Source organism: Schistocerca serialis, chromosome 7 (genome assembly GCF_023864345.2).
Source record: "Schistocerca serialis cubense isolate TAMUIC-IGC-003099 chromosome 7, iqSchSeri2.2, whole genome shotgun sequence".
Lineage (NCBI taxonomy): Eukaryota > Metazoa > Arthropoda > Insecta > Orthoptera > Acrididae > Schistocerca > Schistocerca serialis.
In genome coordinates, this window is record NC_064644.1 from 628315473 (window position 1) to 628335208 (window position 19736).

Here is a 19736-nt window from a genome sequence, read left to right on the forward strand (position 1 = left end):
GTTAGCAGCAATCTCATTGGCTGTGTTACATATTAATACGCGGATCGGCGGAAGCAGAATTTGGTCCGTCTCTATGGCAGCGCCATCTCGTAGTGCGGAGATGGACGAGTGTTGCGCCTGCGCTGTTGTGCTTAGCGGGGCGCACTCTAGTGGGAAATTTGTGTACGCGCTGAATACGCGGAACTATGTACACAACACTGAGCTTTCCATTTTCGTCTCTAAAACAAAAACTAGGGGCTTGGTATCCTTTCAAATTCGATTTGAACGTCTGTTAGAAGTCTCTGACATTCTTTTTCTGGAAACGCTGATTGATCTGTTCTAACTGCTGTTTCTCATGCAGTTGCTTAGCCCTTCGTAGAGTTCTGGCTGCATATTTTCGAACTTCATGGAATACATCAAAAGCATCAAGTCTCCTGGTAGAGTTCCACTATTTCCATGCACTTGCTGTTTGGGCCACCACCTCACCACAAACCTCATTCCACCATGTATGATTCCTCTTTTTAGCTGTCAGGATTGTAGTATTAGCTGCTTGTTGGATCATGGAGGCAATGTCTGCCCATTTATGGGATTCAACTGTCAGTTACTGGTGGCATTGTTCCAATACATTTTGATTGATTTTGAGCTTCGCAATATCATATTTATGAAATTTATTTCCGGTTTTCACAGTCTTATTGAGAGGGATGAAATTAATTTTGATCTTGGAGAGGTGATGATCCTTTTAAATTCAGTATTTTATCTGTAAAAAGGTTTCTTTCTATTATTTCTGATTGTTTGATGTTGTTTCTTTCTTATTTCTGTAATCCATGCTATCATTGATTCCTTCTTCCAGAACTACTCATTCAGTAGAGGTCTCTAAAAAAAGATTAATCTTCTTTTAGCCATTACTTCTGATATTTTCTCAAAATTTTTGTAGATCTCCTCATTACTTCTCATTTTCCAGCCATCTGTAGCTTGTATTGCAACCATTATTTTCTAATAATGCTCCTTTGAGGAACCTCTGTTCTGTCCAGCTTATAGTTCATCATTAGGCATCCTCATCCATGTAAACATCCTGGTCATACCACTGTGGGATAGTGTTTAAATTTGTTTTTTTAGTTGTACATTTCTTGTTGTAAATATCCTTTGTCAAACGATTTGCTCTCTCCAGTTTGCTGACTCTTGCATCTACTGTTAATTCTTCTAGTCCATTTTGTTGTACAGTTTGTCCAATATATTTAAATTTACTTACTAATGCTATTTTACATTTTTGTTTTTCTAAGAATGTTGATGCATTGTTTGAAATTGTCATCAATGTTGTTTTTTCGGCTGAAATTTTGGGACCAGCTCTCTTTGCTATTTCTTCCAAAAGATTTCTTTTAATAACTGTCTGTCAGATTTTTTAAAAGTATATCAGAATCATCTGCAGAAGCCAGGTAGTTTACCTTAATTCCATTTGTTTTTCGTCCTAAAATTATTGGTTCAATTTTGTGATTTTTTTTTCTCCAAATTCCAATAACTTTCTATTTTTTCTAGAATGTAGTGTTACAGTAAAGGTGATAAACTGTCCCCTTGTCTAACACCAGTTTTTATTTCAAATGGTTGAGATACTTCTCCCATAAATTTAGCTTCAGTCATCCTATTTGCTAGTGTTTTGAGGATTATGTTTGCTTTAACACAAAATTCTTTGATGATTTTACCCATAATTTCTCTACCTACCAAATCAAATGTTTTCTTGAAACCAATACATGATACTATTATTGGTTTGGTGATTAACAGTCTGTGGAGAATTATCAATTTTCTAATAAACATCTGTTCTGTGCAGGGTCTTCCCTTTCTAGAGCTCCTTGAGATTCTCCCAGTTATTTGTCTAAAGTTTCTACAACTCTGTCCAGAGAATTTTTGATAATATTTTGTATACCACTGGCAGAAGTCAGGCATCTCTGCCATTGTTGACATTTTGTGTGTCCCCTTTTTTTCATAGCTGTGGATTAATGCTTTCAATAATCTCTTCAGCTTTCCAAATGTTCTCAAACAGCAGTTGTAGATCATTTGTGTGTTCTGACTATTTCAATAATTTTGCTGTAGTGGAGTCTTCATTTGTTGCTTTGAAGTTTTGGAATGATTTGATGACTTCATGAATTTATTGTTCTGTTAGTGGAAAATCTTCCTCCAGATGTTGTGGAACTGCTATTATATATTGCTACAATGTGCTGTTATTATTATTGTTGTTGTTGTTGTTGTTGTTTGGTTGCCTGTTCTTCAGCACTATCTTTCTGTTTCGTTTATCTATTTGCCGCCATTTTAGCCCATTTACCGGTATTTTCAGCTTGTTCTTCACTTATTTGACCTTTTGGTGGCTCCTGTTGAAGAGATCTTATTTCTCAGCATTTAAAATTACATCATCTGCTGCTCTTTCGCAACTGAATTTCATCATGTCCAATCTAGTTTTTTCATTCATTTAACCATCCATCTTCCTTGACTCAAGATCCGAAATTTTCATCCTTATTTCTTGAACAGTCTCATTTCTCTTTTTACATTTTCCAGATGAAGAAACTTTTGGTCCTCAAAGCTAAGATTAGTATCAGTTTTTTTATTTGTTTCTGCCTATGGCTGCTATATCTCTTTAGTTAGAATATTTTCTCTCTCTGTATTTGATTATAGTCTAAGTCTGAATATTTTTATAAGTACATTTATTGCTATAGCAATGAGTAAAATAAATTGTATTGCACTGCCTGTAGCATGTAGCACCATTTTGATTGTTAGTCCTCTTGCTGTACAAAAAGTAGCTTTGATGATTACTTAATGCAAGTATTTTGTAAGAGCTGTGGAATGGTTAGTATCTGTTTATATTTTTCTGATTAATTCAAGCTCGTCAATGCACATCCTGTGTTAAGGAAATATTTGCACTGAATTTACTGTGTGTTAAATATAAGCAGTGGATCCATTGGGGTAGTCTTTTTGGTAGAAATATGTCAAGGTGAACAAAACAGGAGATGGTGAAGGAAGAGAGGGAAAAGATCAACATTTGCTTCTCATCAGCAATATAACTGGGTTGCAACATTCAGTGAAAATTATCTGTGACAGGAAGTTGTCAGAAATACATTTTTTGAAGAAACTTTATGTTTGTATAAGCATTTATTAAATTTAAAAAATTGGATTTCATCTGTTAATACAAAAGATAATGTTTTGCATTGCAGGCATGCTGAACCTGTCAAAGATGAAGAATCGGCCAATGATTCTTATTGGAGGATAACAGTATGTATAACTTAAACTTGAGATTCTTGAAAATAAAGCTAGTCAGTATTTCTTAACAGTACTGATTTAAATACATCTAAAAGATCGCTGTTACCTAAATGGAAGTTGACGAGCAAAGTCTTAGTGGACATTTGTATAAAATTGTCATAGGTGTTATTTACAAGAAGAGTAAACAGTTTCAATAGGAATGTGGTGAGACATTTAACAAATGTCATGACCACACATTAATAGGACCTTATAACACTACCATTATGATATTAGTATGCTTTTATGTAAATAACAGAAACCCTGTCTCTATGTTGCCACGTATAACCCTCTTACTAAAATTTAGTTTAGTTTCCAAATAAAATACACTATGGAAGGATAGTCCTGTTTATAGGAAAAGATAATCAATAGAGTTATCCTTCTTACAGGATTTACCGTGTGTTGCGTCTAATGGATAAATAAATTGGACTATTCACTTCTTTTCCAAAGATCTTACCCAGTGGCTAGATAGAAACACAGTATGAATGATAATATACTGAAGCTAGGACAACTCATTTCCAAGTTCATTTAGTGGTTTAAAACATGTACTTAATGGTCACCAACCTATCCTGGCAATGAAATAGTGAAGTATTGGAGAAGCAGAAATGTGAATTTTGCCTACTTTCTTGCTACTGTTTAGTTTGGCTCTTCAAATAAATTACCCCACTTAAATAATTTTGGGCTACATCTTTATACATTATGTTTTTAAAAAAGAAAAAGCCCAGTAGATAACTTCAAGGAAGGTAAAAAAAATTAGCCGGGGATGGGGGGAACAACCTTTAGATAAGCACTTTCCATAATCAAGAAACTTAAATACTTAGACACTAAAGCACACACTTTTTAACTGAACATTTCACTTAAGACAACCTCTTTCTTGGTGGAATTTACTTTCAAAAGCTATTATTCTTTGAACTAATTCTGTATAGCCATCTAACAGGTTCTAGTAACTTGGCTTCACTCTGATTGAATTTTATGTAAGCAAACTATAACACTTTGCAATAGTTAAGAAAACATTTTTATTATTTACACTAAAGCAATTTAAATGGTGCCTCTTTATATTAACTTGGCACTTCACTCTGATTGAATTTTATGTAAGCAAACTATAACACTTTGCAATAGTTAAGAAAACATTTTTATTATTTACACTAAAGCAATTTAAATGGTTCCTCTTTATATTAACTTGGCACTTCATAAGTCTGTAAAACAAGACACTCGGATCAATCAAACACCAGGAAGGAACCCTATACAGATGTATGATTAGGATGAGATGACAGGGTGAGCCAGTTTCCGTAAAGTTCAAGAATGATTATTAAATCACAGTTTAAATTAATGGTTCATGCTGTACAAAGGTAAAAATAGAAAAAAATCTTATCTGTGGGCTGTAGGCTTGGGTGTGGCGAACAGTTATGACGGCTACACTACCCACACTATGGCCTGCAAGTTTCTTGCTGTATGGGCTCAATTTCTCTTCTTGGCTTCATTCAGTTTTACATACAGTAGCTCAACAACTCGCAGCTATGCTGTAAGCTGTTTGCAGTCTTCAACCGAGGCATTTTTATGAAAATTTGCAGGCAAAGCTTCTGCTCCACAAAGGAGTTACCTCAATCACTGCTGCCTACAGACTGTATGACTTACTTCCCACACTTGCTCAAGGTAGCACGCCAGTTCGCCTTTCGCACCTTTTCCACTCCCCACAGCTATTTTCGTTTCAAACAAAAGCACACTGGCTTTTACATAACACCTATTTCTTACATTGTTCCTAAGCATGACCATTTCTTAAATTGTCAAATTTACATCAACATGAACAATTTATACACACAAATATTTTTAAATGCAAAATGTTATCAAAACATTATTTAGACCCTTGGTATCCTTTGTAGAGGACTTGGGCAGGTTTGTCCCATCCTAGTACACATTATTTTGTTACTTCCCTTCAGATATTCCATTTAGCTACATCTACAATAATTCCCAATGTTCTGCCTTTTGAGGTGTCCAGTGCGGGTTGCTCTCCACTTCCTGGGTGTATTGTATCGAGTTAGCTTTTTCAAATTTCCATGTGGGTTTATCAATGTATTTTGTAACTGATATTTCAGCACCAATGATAACTTTTGTGAGCCAATGTACACTCCTTGAAAAATGTTTCAGTACTACTATTGAGTGATTCAGTGGTAATTTGTTCTCATCAGTGGAAAAGATGGATGGGTCAGGTTTTGTATCAGTTTCCATCTGCCTGCCCAAAACGTTTTAAATTCCTTGACATCAAACTTAGATAATTTCTTGTGTGTTGATCCATTCGAACAATGGTTCTCTATTTTTGTCTCTATTTATGTATCTCCGGGTTGTGTTTTGGAATTAAAATCTTAAACATATACGTGCTGTCTAGTTGCTGTGTGTAAGACTAGTGTCAGACACTTTCCGTTAGGTGATTTGTGGACTGATGTAATAACCAGGCCTTTGCGTTTTATCCTAATTACTTCTACATCACTAATTTTCTGACAGCTTAAGCCAGCATAATCCAAGAGCTGTTTCTTTTTTCATTTATTGTGGTAGCACCTAACAATTGAGAGGAGTATTGATATTGCTTTATATTGCATAATCTTGCATGTAGCTGCTGAATTATCACCTAAATGCATTTCCTATAGAGCTATAATACTGATGGCATGCTCATCATCTAATTTGCTTTGGTAACTGCATTTGTCACTTGTTAATCCTACATTAATTTGCATAATATGGACGCCTTGCCTGATAATTTTTGACTGTAAGCTCTGAGAAGTGCTGGACCATCTTTTGTGTAGAGTTTTTGCTGTATGCTCCTGCAGTCACACTGCCTTGGTGCACCATCTCGGGGGTTGTCTACATGCCACACAACAGTCTTTTTGGTGTCCCGTGTGAATGATTCGCTGGTAAATATCCTGTCCCATACACTTTTGTTTGTAGACAATACTTGTGTGTTAGCTGAAAATAGAGCCAGGAAGCAGTAGTCTCAGTACCTCAGAGAATTAGTTTCAGGTAAAGTATATGGATCTAACATATCTAAAATGCACATGGTTTAGTTTGGAAACCACACAAACACCCAAATGTACACACCCGCAGTAGCTGCAGGGGGGGGGGGGGGGCAGAGTGATTGGAGAAGACAGTACATGGTCTGAATGGGAAAAGATTGGTGGGTACAGAAGAGAGAAGGGAAAAGGTAAAGTGATACAGTGGGAAACAAATTAGCAGAGGTTTAGGTCAGGTGACAATTTCCACCTGCGTAGTTCAGAGAAACTTGCACTGGAAGGGAATATCCAAATGGTATGTCTAGTGAAGCAGTTGTTGAAGTGGTGTACAGCCTCTTGGCAACTGCAATGTCAAGTCTGTGGTTTGCCACAGTTTGGTGCTAGACATTCCTGCGAGTGAACAGTTGGTTACTTGTCATCCCTACATGGAAAATTGTATGGTAATTGCAGCATAGCTGATTTTTAACAGGTTGCTTTTGCACATGATCGTGCCTTTTATATGGTGGGAGATGCCTGCGACTGGACTGCTGTAGGAGGTGGTGGGTGGATTTGTGGGACAGGTCTTGCACCTGGGTCACTCACAGGGTTAGGGGCAGACAAGGATGTTCTCTAGATTGTGCGGGCAGTGGAACACTACTTCGCAGGAAGTGGGTAGTATCTTGAGTACAGTATACCCCATCTGAGATAGTCAAAGCCCCAGTGAAGGATGTGGTTGAGCTTTTCAAGGCCTGGGTGATTAGATGAGTGCTGACCATTGTCTGGTTAGCAGGGTTACAGGTGTGAGATGAGGAGATGGCACGGGAGATCTATTTATGAATGAGACGGATAGGATACTGTGGCTCTGGTAGTGCTATTGCCATATTTAGACAACTCCTGCTTTCCACTGGGGATAGTGAGTCCATGTGTGACAAGGCTGTATGGAAGAGACTTTTTGACATGGAATGGGTGACGGCTGTCAAAGTGGATGGAGGTACTGTTGGTGGTTGGTCCACTTGACATGTATTTATGGATATCGATGTCTAGTGATATGGTGCATTGGGTTGAGAATAATCAGGTTAAGATGATTTGGGAGTAGGTTTTTAGGTTATGGAAGAAGCAGTCTATACCATGAGTCCAGATCATGAAAATGTCTCAATTACTCTGAATCAGACAATGGGTTTTAGGTGTTGACTGGATAGGAAGGACTTCTCCAGATGGCCGATACAAAAGCTGGCATAGGATGGCACCATGCGAGTACCCATGGCAGTACTACAGATTTGCTTATACAGGGATAATCACTTAAAACCTGCACCACAAACATTGCAGAAATGGAAAGTGCTATTGATGTGTGATTTTCACAGGATGGATTGGGAGTTGGGGGCTTATGCTAGTAACCAACCAACAGGTTGTAGTGATATTAGAAATTGCATTTTTTGTGCGAACATAAACTTTTTTAAATGAAACTATGCCTATCGGTATTAACTAAAAGTAGGGTAAATTAGTCTATCAGCGGTGTTTGTTGCAGGAGTCTAGTGTGAGCCATTCATGAGATATCATATTTTGAAAAGGTCCCACGCCAACACTTGTACATTAGCTGAAAAGTTCCCACGCCAACACTTGTACATTAGCTGCGGTAGCACACACCAAAGAACAGTCCAAGTCCATACACTAGTTATGTGGATTGTGACCAGCAATGAGACAATTGACCATCACAGGCTGTGTTCAAAATGACCACTGGCAGCACCAGTATATGCTCCCATTCTGGTATGGAAAGACTGCTGCACACATACCAGTATTTCAGCAGGGACAATCTGACAGGCTGCAGTAATACATCATTGCATATCATCAGATGTAGTTGGTATGCCCTTGTAGACAGTCTTTCAGCTTTCCCCATAGAAAAAAAGTCTGCAGGCATGAAATTTGGCGAATGGGTCAACCGCGATACAGGTCCTCTGCATCCAATCTAATGATTTGTAAACAGTTTGTGAAGCCATGTTGTACTTCGTGCACTGTGGGTTGTACAGCCATCGTATTGGTACCACAAGTTGCTCCTAGTCTGCAGAGGAATCTCTTCTAGCATCCGTGGAAGATGATTTGTTAGGAGGCTGTGATACTTGTGCGCATTCAGTGTTCTTTCTAAGAAAAACGGGCCTATGAGCTGATGGTTCACTGCCCCACACCACATGTTTACACTCCAAGGATGCTGACATTCCACCTGCCAGAGCCAAAGAGAATTGTTAACAGACCAATTGTGCTTATTTCAGCACTTTACCAGGCCACGATTGTTAAAATTTCCTTCACCACTAAACAAGATACATGATACATCTGGAGTATCCTGTCTTAATGCCCATGTATGGAAGTTAACACAATTCTCTTGATCAATTCCATGCAGCTCTTTATAGAAAGGGATAAACCTATATCAATGGAGAATGCATAGGACACTTGCCCGATTAATGCCATTTCCACATGCGATTGTGCAAGAGGTAACATGTGGATTAACTACTTGTTTCATCTGTTATGTTGCTAAGAGTTAGGCTATGACTTCTACATAACTGGTTGAAGAGGTTGATAAATGATTGCTGAGATGCTTGACATTTATTGGGATTTATTGCCGCATATACTGTACAAGAATGAACTGCATTCTTCGTACACTCTCCATACACCATGAGCATGTCACCTTTTTCTGCGTTGGTAGATCCCATCGTCCACTCACGACCTACTGATTGGACTGTCACACACTTATTGACTTGCAAGTCACAATGCACTCGAGGAACACACACACAAACACACTGTAAGCAAACAACATCATACCTAGCAACTACCCACAGACACACAAACACACTGTAAGCAAACAACATCATACCTAGCAACTACCCAGATTGAGTGGCACGAAATAGTATTGGTGTGGAAACTTTTAAAAATACTGTATCTCATTGACAACTTGTACTAGAATCCTGCAACAAACCCCACTGACATTCTGATTTACCATATTTTTAGTTTGTTAATGTCAGTAAGCACAGTTTCATTTTAAAAGTATACATCTGCACAAGAAAGGATTTTTACAATCTGTTGATTGGGTAACAATAATGAGTCCCTGACTACCAATCCATTCTGTCAAAGCCGCAAATCAATAGCACTTCATACTAGTGGTGAGAGCTTTAGGCATTTCACCCTGTGACTTGGTCTTCGAAAGTGAAATAATTGTGGGTCAGGATGTGATTGGGTAAGGGGATTAGGAAAGAGTTGGTGGGTTTGGTATCAGGAGGATGTTTGGAAAGTGAGGCCACGGGCATGGGGGATGTTGTAAAATGATGTTGCATCCATAGTAACCAGCAAGGAGTCATGTGGTAGCAAAACAGGAAATGCAGAAAGGCGGTGAAGGAAGTGAGCATTGTCTTCACTGTAGGATGGGAGGTTACAGACAATGGTTTGCATGTGATGTTCAGTGGGAGGATTGTACCCAGCCACAGTTGGACAAGTGGAGAGACCTGTGTAGTTGGGTTTGTGTAGTTTGGCGAATAGGTAAAAAGGAAGGAGTGGTGTGAGGAGGGAGATAGATCCAGGAGTCAAGTTATGGGATGGACTTAAGGTCTTGGAGAGCTGCTGGAGTCTTGTTGGAATTCTAGGATGTGATCATGGTTGTAAGGTTTGTATGCAGAGGTGTTAGAAAGTTGGTGAAGACTCTCAGCCACATAGTCACTATGATTCATGAACACTGTGATGAAGCTTTTATCTGTGGGAAAGATGATAAGGCACGGATTGATTTTCAGGATATGGGTAGCTGTGTGTTACATAGGAGTGATGTTGGTCTCATTAGGGAGGATTTAGGAAAGGAAAGTAAGGCCGGGTTAGAAGTGACGAATTCCTGAAAGATAACCAAGAGATGACTGGCTGGAATGGGAGGTTCAGGGTGGGAGGGAGGCTGGAACTGTTTTAAGCAAGGTTCTATGTGAGGTTTTTGTTGGCTGTTATTAGTGGGATGCATCATCATCATCATTTAAGACTGATTATGCCTTTCAGCGTTCAGTCTGTAGCATAGTCTTGATCTATTTCAACGGTTTTTATACCCCTTCCCTTCCAACACACACACACTAGCCACCAAGGAAGAGCTTACAGCTTTGATTCAACACCCCCCCCCCCCCCTCTTCCAGTCATACCCTCATACCTCCCTAATGCACATTGAAGAAATTTCAGCTGCAGAGATTAGGTAAGGAAAGAAGGTCCTTTACAAGTCCAGCACACTTGAATTTAGGTTTTGGGCTAAAGGTGAGGCCTTTAGAAAGTACCAATACTTCTGCAGGGCTAAGAGTTGTGGCAGAAAGGTTGACAACAGTTTTACAGGATTGGTGTTTAGGATGTATATATCTCATGGAGGATGGAGGAATTCGTTGCGATTGTGGAAGATGGAGTATCGAACAAAGCATAGTTATGGAGGTATGAGGGTATGACAGAGGGGGGGGGGGGGGGGGGGTTGAATCAAAGCTGTAGGCTCTTCCTTGGTGGCTAGTGTGTGTGTGTGTGTGTGTGTGTGTGTGTGTGTGTGTGTGTGTGTGTGTGTGTTGGAAGGGAAGGGGTATAAAAACTGTAGAAATAGATCAAGACTTCACGACAACTAGCAGGTTTAAACGGGTGGGTGTTGTAATAGATATGTAGAGGTGGAGGTGATGAGGATTGCACAGGATAGATTAGTATTGAGAGCTGCAGCAAACCAATCTTCAGACTACCACAGCAACAACAAAAAGGTCATAAGATGGAAACAATTTTGCATCGTAGTATCTCCCTGTTTCCACTCCATGTAGTTTTCACTTGTGGTAATGTGGCGTGTGTACAGAGATTTATCGGGTGTTGTTATTTTTTATTGTACTGTATTAACAGGATTTATCAAGTGTGGTGATAACATCAATTTTTGACAATAAATCTTTGTCATGTGCAATCTATAATACTGTTGTTCCATTTGTAATAAACAATTTCTTTGGTGCTGTTTTCCCAAATAAACCTAAATTTTACTGTTATTCACATGGACAGAGGCAGAGTAAGACATGGGAGATAACTTCAGCTGATCTTCGAAGATCAGTTTCTTGAGACAGAGACAGTGTCATTATTATTATTGTTATTGTTATTATTATTATTATTATTATTATATTGAATTATTGTTAATTAATACCCCCTTAAGGAGAGCAGTAAAGCACCATCAATTTTCAAGGCTTTTTTTTCTGTCTCTTTCATTTGTCTTTCAAAAACTTCTCATATATTCATTGTGATTCCTCTTCCTCTCTTCTGTACCGTTCTTCCCCGTTTTCTTCTCTTTCAATATCTGCTGAAATTTCTGTTTTCCAGTTTTTTACTCTGTATTTTTTCCTGTCTGTGATGTCTTCTGTGGAGATGTTTTGTTTCTTGAGGTCCTCCATGGTTTCCTATACCCAGTTGGTTTTCACTTTATTAGCCATAACTATATAAAAAATGTTCTTGGTAAGTCTGTTTTTGTGCATAATTTGTATGTGTCTCTAGAACCTTGTCCTTCTTTACCTGGTGTTGTTTCTAATCCTCTGTTTGTATTTGTATAGTTCTTTTGTCAATATGTTTATCCAGATCCCCTCTCTCTGAACTGGCCTGTAGATCTTTCCTTCTGTTTTTCCATCTCTTTGATTTTTGTTCTTCCCTTCATGGCTGTTGTTCTGAGGTGTACAAGGCCTGTGGTAACTACTGTACTACAGTGTCTTAATTTGGCATTGATGGAAAAACTTGTTTTGTTATAATTGGTCCATATAAGTCTGAATACCTTATGTAGTTTTGTGATTCTTTTTTCATTGGATGTTGAGTTCAGTCTTATTTTCTGTGTAATCTCTTCCAGGCACTGGAAACTTTCTTCATGTGATATCTTTCCATACTTTGTTACCAGTGGGTGTCTGTCTGTTTACATTGTGTCTATGTACAAATTTTTTTCATGTGAGATTTGTAGTCCCGTTTTGATTGAGATTTGATAAAGAGTTTGTAGAGCTTTTTTGTCTTCTTTTCTGCTATTTGTTATGATGGCTATATCATCAGCAAAGGCCAGACATTTTATCTACATGTGCATATATATTCCGCAAGCCATGGTGTGGTGTGTGACATGATCTGACTACACGTAGAGTGCAGTCTTTGTTTGGCACGGCACTTGGAGGGCGACGGTTCAGTCTTCACCCATCTGTCTCTTTTGTCCCATGTCCTGATTATTTTCTCCTCATGCCTCACTCCTGTCTTTACTTTGAACGGTTCATAGATCTCTCCCATGAACTTCACTTTCGATATTGCATTTTTCAAGTTTCTTGTCATATTAACATCAAAGATAATGATAATGTGCAAGAATAATGTAAGGCTAGCATCTTTTTAGTAACATGTTTCTGCTGATACAGCTTATATTGTACAACTGGAAATACAATGTCAATTTTGTTCTGATGACAACACATGTCACCTGGGAATAGTAGATGTACTGGCAATGGTTTCAGTGTCATCCGCCAACAGATAGTGTAATGGCATAGCTATCAGAGTGCTATATGTGTCTACCCTTTAATAGGAAATGCTCACAGCCAGTGTGATGCAGACATGTGAAGCAAGCAGGCAACCATGCCAGGAAGGCACACTCGTGATTCTTATAGCCAACGAGTGAGTTTAAAAAGGGGTCAAATTGTGGGCTTCCGAGTGGCAGGATGGTCCTTTCGGGGGAATTGCCACACAAGTTGGACATGCTGTGTCAGTTACGCAACGTTGCTAGTATCAGTAGTCACGTGAACATTCTCACACACGTAGTCGAGGTTCTGGACATCCACACAGCACAGATGCTCACTAGGATTGTTGTACTGAAAGGGCAGCAGTTGCAGATCGTACGGCTACCACAGCATAGATAAAAGGTCTTGTGAGCCCCAGATGTGTCAACACAAACTGTTGCAAAGCAGTTATTGCTAGTTGCGTTACGGACGTGCACACATCCATCCCGTCTTCCAATCGTGCCTCAGCACTGACATGCATGGCTCGAGTGGTGCCATCAGAGGATCTCTTTGAGGATGGCATGGCACGCCATGGTCGTAAGTGATGAAAGCAGATTCTGCTCGCACACAAGTGATGGTCGTATCAGCAAATGACATAAATCTGGTGAGCACTCTCTTGTAGAGTGCATTCGTCCAAGATGCAGTGGCCCCACCCCAGGCCTTATGGTCTGGGGTGCGATAAACTACAACTCTCATTCGTCTGTGGTGTTTCTGCACTTGGTACATGCAGAATGATGTTACACCCGTTATTTTTGCATTCCTGCAACTGGAAGGTAATGTACTGTTCCAACAGTATAGTGCTGACCCACACGCTGCCCACGAAACTCAGTGTTCTCCGAAAGATGAGCAGTGACTTCCCGGGCCAGCATGTTCTACGAGTTTGTCTCCAACCGAGAACATGTGGGAACATGGGATGAGAAGTGACTCGTGCAACTTGTCAACCAACAACTCTTACATAACTATGTGAACAGATTGAGCATGTGTGACATAATTTATCTCAGGACAGTTTTTGCCATCTGTACTATCGACTGAATGCCATAGTCAGTGCCTGCATTGTCACCAGTGAGGGCTACACCACATACTAATGTGTGTGTTTTGGCACGGGTCAATACATGCTAGCTGAGAAGCATTTGCAGTATTGATCTGTAAATGTGATCATTTCATGTACTCCATATGCACTGTTGCAACATTAAATCTGGAGTGAATTTTCTTCTGGCAGTGGGCACAGACTTTTACCTCACAACTTTGATACATTTTACTTTTTCTTTTTCTTAGTCTTTATCCCCTGCTATCACAGTCTCAGCATGTTAATGTGGATTTGGCAGTATTAGTGGTAAATTGTGGCCAGATGCCCTTTCCATGCCACCTCCCCCCCTCCCCTCCCCCCCTTCCAACCCACACCAGGATGAAAGTTATGTACCCTGTATCTGTATGTATCTAATATTATCGTGTGTGAAAGTGTGAGAATGTTTTCAAAATGTTTGAGGATCATGTAACTGATGTGGGGTGTGCATACCAGTCTGCTATTTATCTAGTCGGATGTGGACAATAGCCTAAAAACCATGTCAACACTGGCTCTAGCTGCATGCTAACGTTGGCATCTACCCAGGGGTATTACAATTTCGATAGAGTACAGTAGAGTTTTAATGATTTATACAATACTTTTATGTCATGAATTTTAGAAAATTGATTGAAGATGTCTTTCTGTTGTTGTTTAATTTATGATATAGCCGCAACAGAAAATCCAACAGAATATGTTAATTATTCTGGTCTTGTTCATTTCTGTATTTGTTCTGTGTTAAAGTAATTGTTTAGACGCATACAACATAAATGTTAAAGTAAGGTCTATGATGGCAGGCAGTGACTGGGATGTTGTCCTGACAGCAGGTAGGGTGCAGCCTTTGTTCACCGTGGCACTAGGAGGGAGAGGGTTATGGCCTATGACCCCAGCTTCGTTTTACCCCTGGGAAACATCCCCAGGAGTCATCTGATAGCAGGTTGGTGTCACCTGGGGCCATCCTGCAGTCACTGGAACAAGCAAAAATCCCCACTATTTATGTTTTATGGGGAATCGAGCCCAGGACCACCTGATTGGAGTCTAGTGCGCTACCCACTAGACCACCACAAACACCGTGCTTATGGGATATGAAATGTCTGCATCTATATGACTACTCTGCATTTCACAACTCAGTGCCTGACAGAGGATTTATCAAACCACTTTCATACTGTTTCTCTACTGTTCCACTCTTGAACAATGTGTGGGGAAAAGGAACACTTAAATTGCTCTGTGTGATCTCTGATTTGTTGTGTTTTATTATAACGATCATTTTTCCCTATGAAGGTGAGTGCTATGAAAATGAAAATGTTTTTGCATTTGGAGGATGAAGTTGGAGACTGGAATTTTGTGAAAAGATCTTGCCACAGCAAAAAAGTATTTCTTTTTGTGATTACCATTTCAACTCGCATATCATGTCCGTGACTCTCTCTCTCCTAATATTTTACAATAATACAGACTGAGCTGCCCTCATTTTGACATTGATTTCCTCCATCATTCGTATCCCATGGTGTACTTGTGCATTGTCATCTTGAAACACAACCAATGATCATCCAAATGTTGACTATATGACAGGACAGTAGGTTCGAAGATCCTGTCATCAAATTGCACAGCTCTCAAATAGCCTCACTAGAAATGAGATTTGTCAGACATCTGTATACCATACTGGCCCAAAACATGACTGATCCATCTGCCTGCTAAACTTAAAAGACTGGACTGCAGGTCTGAAACTCATTTTTCACTGGAGCGGACACAAATGAACAAGAATTCTCTGTGGCTCTGAACAGTAGCTGAGCACAAGCAGACACCATTCTGTTGCATTTGGTTAGCATTCACAGGTGTTCACTCATGTTCTGCCCATTATCAGTCTTTCGATGAACTGTCAAATGAAGTCTCCATCATCTCTGCATTGGTGAGAGCAGGAGAGAAAGAGCTAAATTCTGGTGTTTCATCAGTGAACTTTTGTCTTCAACTCAAGATCTTTGAGCAGCAGAATGGTCTGAAGAGAATGTAATGTTTCTGATAACAGAATAGATGCTCGTGAATTCCAAGATGTCCACGCCATAAATGCCAAATAAAAAGTAATACAATTGACAGAGTGTTTCCGAGGTACTGGGAACATGAGAAAGATGATAATTACAATAGATACTTTCATCAGCCAGGAATGGAGTGAATAAGCACGAGCTTCGTATTTGTTTTTATTAAAAAAGAACAGCACAACAAAGTTCCTTGAAAGTAAACATGTACAAAAATATATCTATCATGCTGATTAAAATTACGTACATACCCCACAAGCCACCTTAGTAATTTCTTGCCCTGTTCCACTGACAAATAGTGCTAGGAAAAATTATAGTCTATATGCCTCTCTACAAGCCCTAATTTCTCTTGTCTTTGTGGCCTTTACATGAATTGTAAATTGGTCGCTGTAGGATCGACCTAAAGTCAGCTTCAAGTACGAGGTACCTAAATAGTTTAATGGTGTTTTGTGAAAAGAATATCAACTTCCCTCCAGGGGTTCCTATTTGAGTTCCTGAAGCATCTCTATAATACTTATGTGCTGGTCAAACTTACTGGTGACCGAGCGAGGTGGCGCAGTGGTTAGCACACTGGACTCGCATTCGGGAGGACGACGGTTCAATCCCGTCTCCGACCATGCTGATTTCGGTTTTCCGTGATTTCCCTAAATCGTTTCAGGCAAATGCCGGGATGGTTCCTTCGAAAGGGCACGGCCGATTTCCTTCCCAATCCTTCCCTAACCCGAGCTTGCGCTCCGTCTCTCATGACCTCGTTGTCGACGGGACGTTAAATACTAACCTCCACCTCCTCCACTTACTGGTGACAAATCTCTGAATTGGTTCAATGTCTTCCTTTAATCCAACGTCATGCAGATCCCAAACACTCAAGCAATGCTAAAGAATGGGTCACACTAGTGTTGCGTCCTTTACAGATAAGCTACACTTTCCTAAAATTCTTGCAATAAACCAATTTGGCCATTTGCCTTCCCTACAACCATTTTTGCTTGTTTCATGTCTTACTGTTTTGGAACATTATGCCTAGGTATTTAATTGACATGACTGTCAAGCAGCATACTACTGATGCTGTATTCAAACATCATGGGATTTTTTTTCCTTCTCATCTGCATTAACCTACATTTTTTTTATATTTACAGTAAGCTTCCATTCATCTCATCAATCACAAATTTTGTCTAAGTCATCTTATATCCTCCTATAGTCACTCAATGGCGACATTTGCTCATACAAAATAGCGTCATCAGCAAACAGCCTCGTAGTGCTGGCCACGTTGGCTGTCAGATCCTTAATGTACACTTATTAGCCAAAACATTATGACCACTGCCCACTGCGAGTTGGATGCTGCCTGGTGGCATTGCGGGCATGTGATGCAGTAACAAAATTATGTAAATAGAGCAGACACAGATGGGGGCTCATTTTAGGGAAGATATGGACTGCAAACGGGGAAATCAGTTGAGATAAGTGATTTTGATAAATGGCAGATTATTATTATGCTGAGCCTGTGACACACATCTCAAAAGCGGCAGTGCTGGTCAAATGTTCATGAGCTATCTATCACTAGGTGCTAAATGGTTAGACATCCATGACTCTTCACAGTACTTGGGGTTTGCAGGCATGTCTGGCTGCAATGTGGATAGATGGTGATTTGTAGCAACTCTGCTGAAAGAGCACAATGCTGGTGCACGCACAAGTGTTCCATAGCACACTGTTCATTGTAAATTCTGGAACACGGAGCTCCGCAGCAGACCACTCCTACATGTTCACATGTCTACCCAACAACATCATCAGTTGTGATTGCAGTGGGCACAGGACCATTCGGATTAAACCATCAATCAATGGAAATGTTGGCTCTTTGGGTGAATCCCATTTTTGCTACACTAGGTTGATAGGTGTCTCCACAAAAACCATCACTGAGGTGAATGGCAGCTCCAAATGTGCAGCACACCATGGATGCCGGCTGGTGGGAGCAGCATTATGCTTGGGAGACATTCTCCTGCACTTGCATGTAGTAATCGAAGACATGCTGACAGCTGTGAATCACCTATGTCCCTTCATGCTTGATGTCTTCCCCGACAGCAATGTCATCTTTCAGCAGTGTAAATGTCTGTGTCTCAGAGCCAGAATCATGCTACAGAGGTTTGAAAAGCATTATAGTGACGTCATGTTGATGTCTTGGTGGCCAAATTTGCCTGATGTAAACCAAAAGAACCCATCTGGATCGCTATCGAGCATCATTACCACGTATACAAATCAGTGATATGTTATTTACATGAATTACAAGACCTGTGTGTAGACATCTAATGCTTCATACCTCCTCAAACCTAACAACAAGCTGTCTGATCCCTGATATGCAGAATCAGTGATGTATTTTGTCCCAAAGATGGACAAACAAGCTATTAAGCAGGTCATAATGTTTTGGACCACCAGTCTAAACAGGATGTTACAAAAAGGTACGGCCAAACTTTCAGGAAACATTCCTCACACACAAAGAAAGAAAATATGTTATGTGGACATGTGTCCGAAAACGCTTACTTTCCATGTTAGAGCTTATTTTATTACTTTTCTTCAAATCACATTAATCATGGAATGGAAACACACAGCAACAGAATGTACCAGCATGACTTCAAACACTTTGTTACAGGAAATGTTCAAAATGTCCTCCGTTAGTGAGGATACATGCATCCACCCTCCGTCGCATGGAATCCCTGACGCGCTGATGCAGCCCTGGAGAATGGCGTATTGTATCACAGCTGTCCACAATATGAGCACGAAGAGTCTCTACATTTGGTACCGGGGTTGCGTAGACAAGAGTATTCAAATGCCCCCATAAATGAAAGTCAGGAGGGTTGAGGTTGGGAGTGTGTGGAGGCCATGGTATTGGTCTGCCTCTACCAATCCATCGGTCACCGAATTTGTTGTTGAGAAGCGTACGAACACTTCGACTGAAATGTGCAGGAGCTCCATCGTGCATGAACCACATGTTGTGTTGTACTTGTAAAGGCACATGTTCTAGCAGCACAGGTATGAAATCATGATAACATGCTTCATACAGCGTCGGTGGAAGAACATGGGGCCCAATCAAGACATCACCAACAATGCCTGCCCAAACGTTCACAGAAAATATGTGTCGATGACGTGATTGCACAATTGCGTGCAGATTCTCGTCAGCCCACTCAAGTTGACTGTAAAAATTTACAATTTGATCATGTTGGAATGAAACCTCATCCGTAAAGAGAACATTTGCACTGAAATGAGGATTGACACAATGTTGGAGAACCATTCGCACAAGTGTACCCGTGGAGGCCAATCAGCTGCTGATAGTGCCTGCACACGCTGTACATGGTATGGAAACAACTGGTTCTCCTGTAGCACTCTCCATACAGTGACGTGGTCAACGTTACCTTGTACAGCAGTAACTTCTCTGACACTGACATTAGGGTTATCATCAACTGCACAAAGAATTGCCTCGTCCATTGCAGGTATCCTTGTCGTTCTAGGTCTTCCCCAGTTGCTTAGTCATAGGTTGGAATGTTCCGTGCTCCCTAAGACGCTAATCAATTTCTTCGAACGTCTTCCTGTCGGGACACCTTCGTTCTGGAAATTTGTCTCGATACAAACGTACCGTGCCATGGCTATTGCCCAGTGCTAATCCATACATCAAATGGGCATCTGCCAACTCTGCATTTGTAAACATTGCACTGACTGCAAAACCACGTTCCTGACGAACACTAACCTGTTGATGCTACGTATTGATGTGCTTGATGCTATTACTGTAGAGCAATGAGTCGCATGTCAACACAAGCACCGAAGTCAACATTACCTTCCTTCAATTGGGCCAACTGGCGGTGAATCGAGGAAGTACAGTACATACTGACGAAACTAAAATGAGCTC

At 40.2% G+C, this 19736-nt stretch overlaps 1 protein-coding gene across 4 annotated transcripts in view; it reads left to right on the forward strand.

The window, feature by feature from the left end:
- The window catches only part of LOC126412549 (molybdenum cofactor biosynthesis protein 1-like), a 289749-nt gene that overhangs the window by 208679 nt on the left and 61334 nt on the right, over positions 1 to 19736 (forward strand). For all 4 annotated transcript variants that reach the window (XM_050082197.1, XM_050082199.1, XM_050082196.1 and 1 more), the window contains one exon: positions 3177 to 3234. In XM_050082197.1, the coding sequence (XP_049938154.1) occupies positions 3177 to 3232 (56 nt within the window). In that variant the 3' untranslated portion in view covers positions 3233 to 3234. The remainder of the gene's footprint in view (positions 1 to 3176; positions 3235 to 19736) is intronic.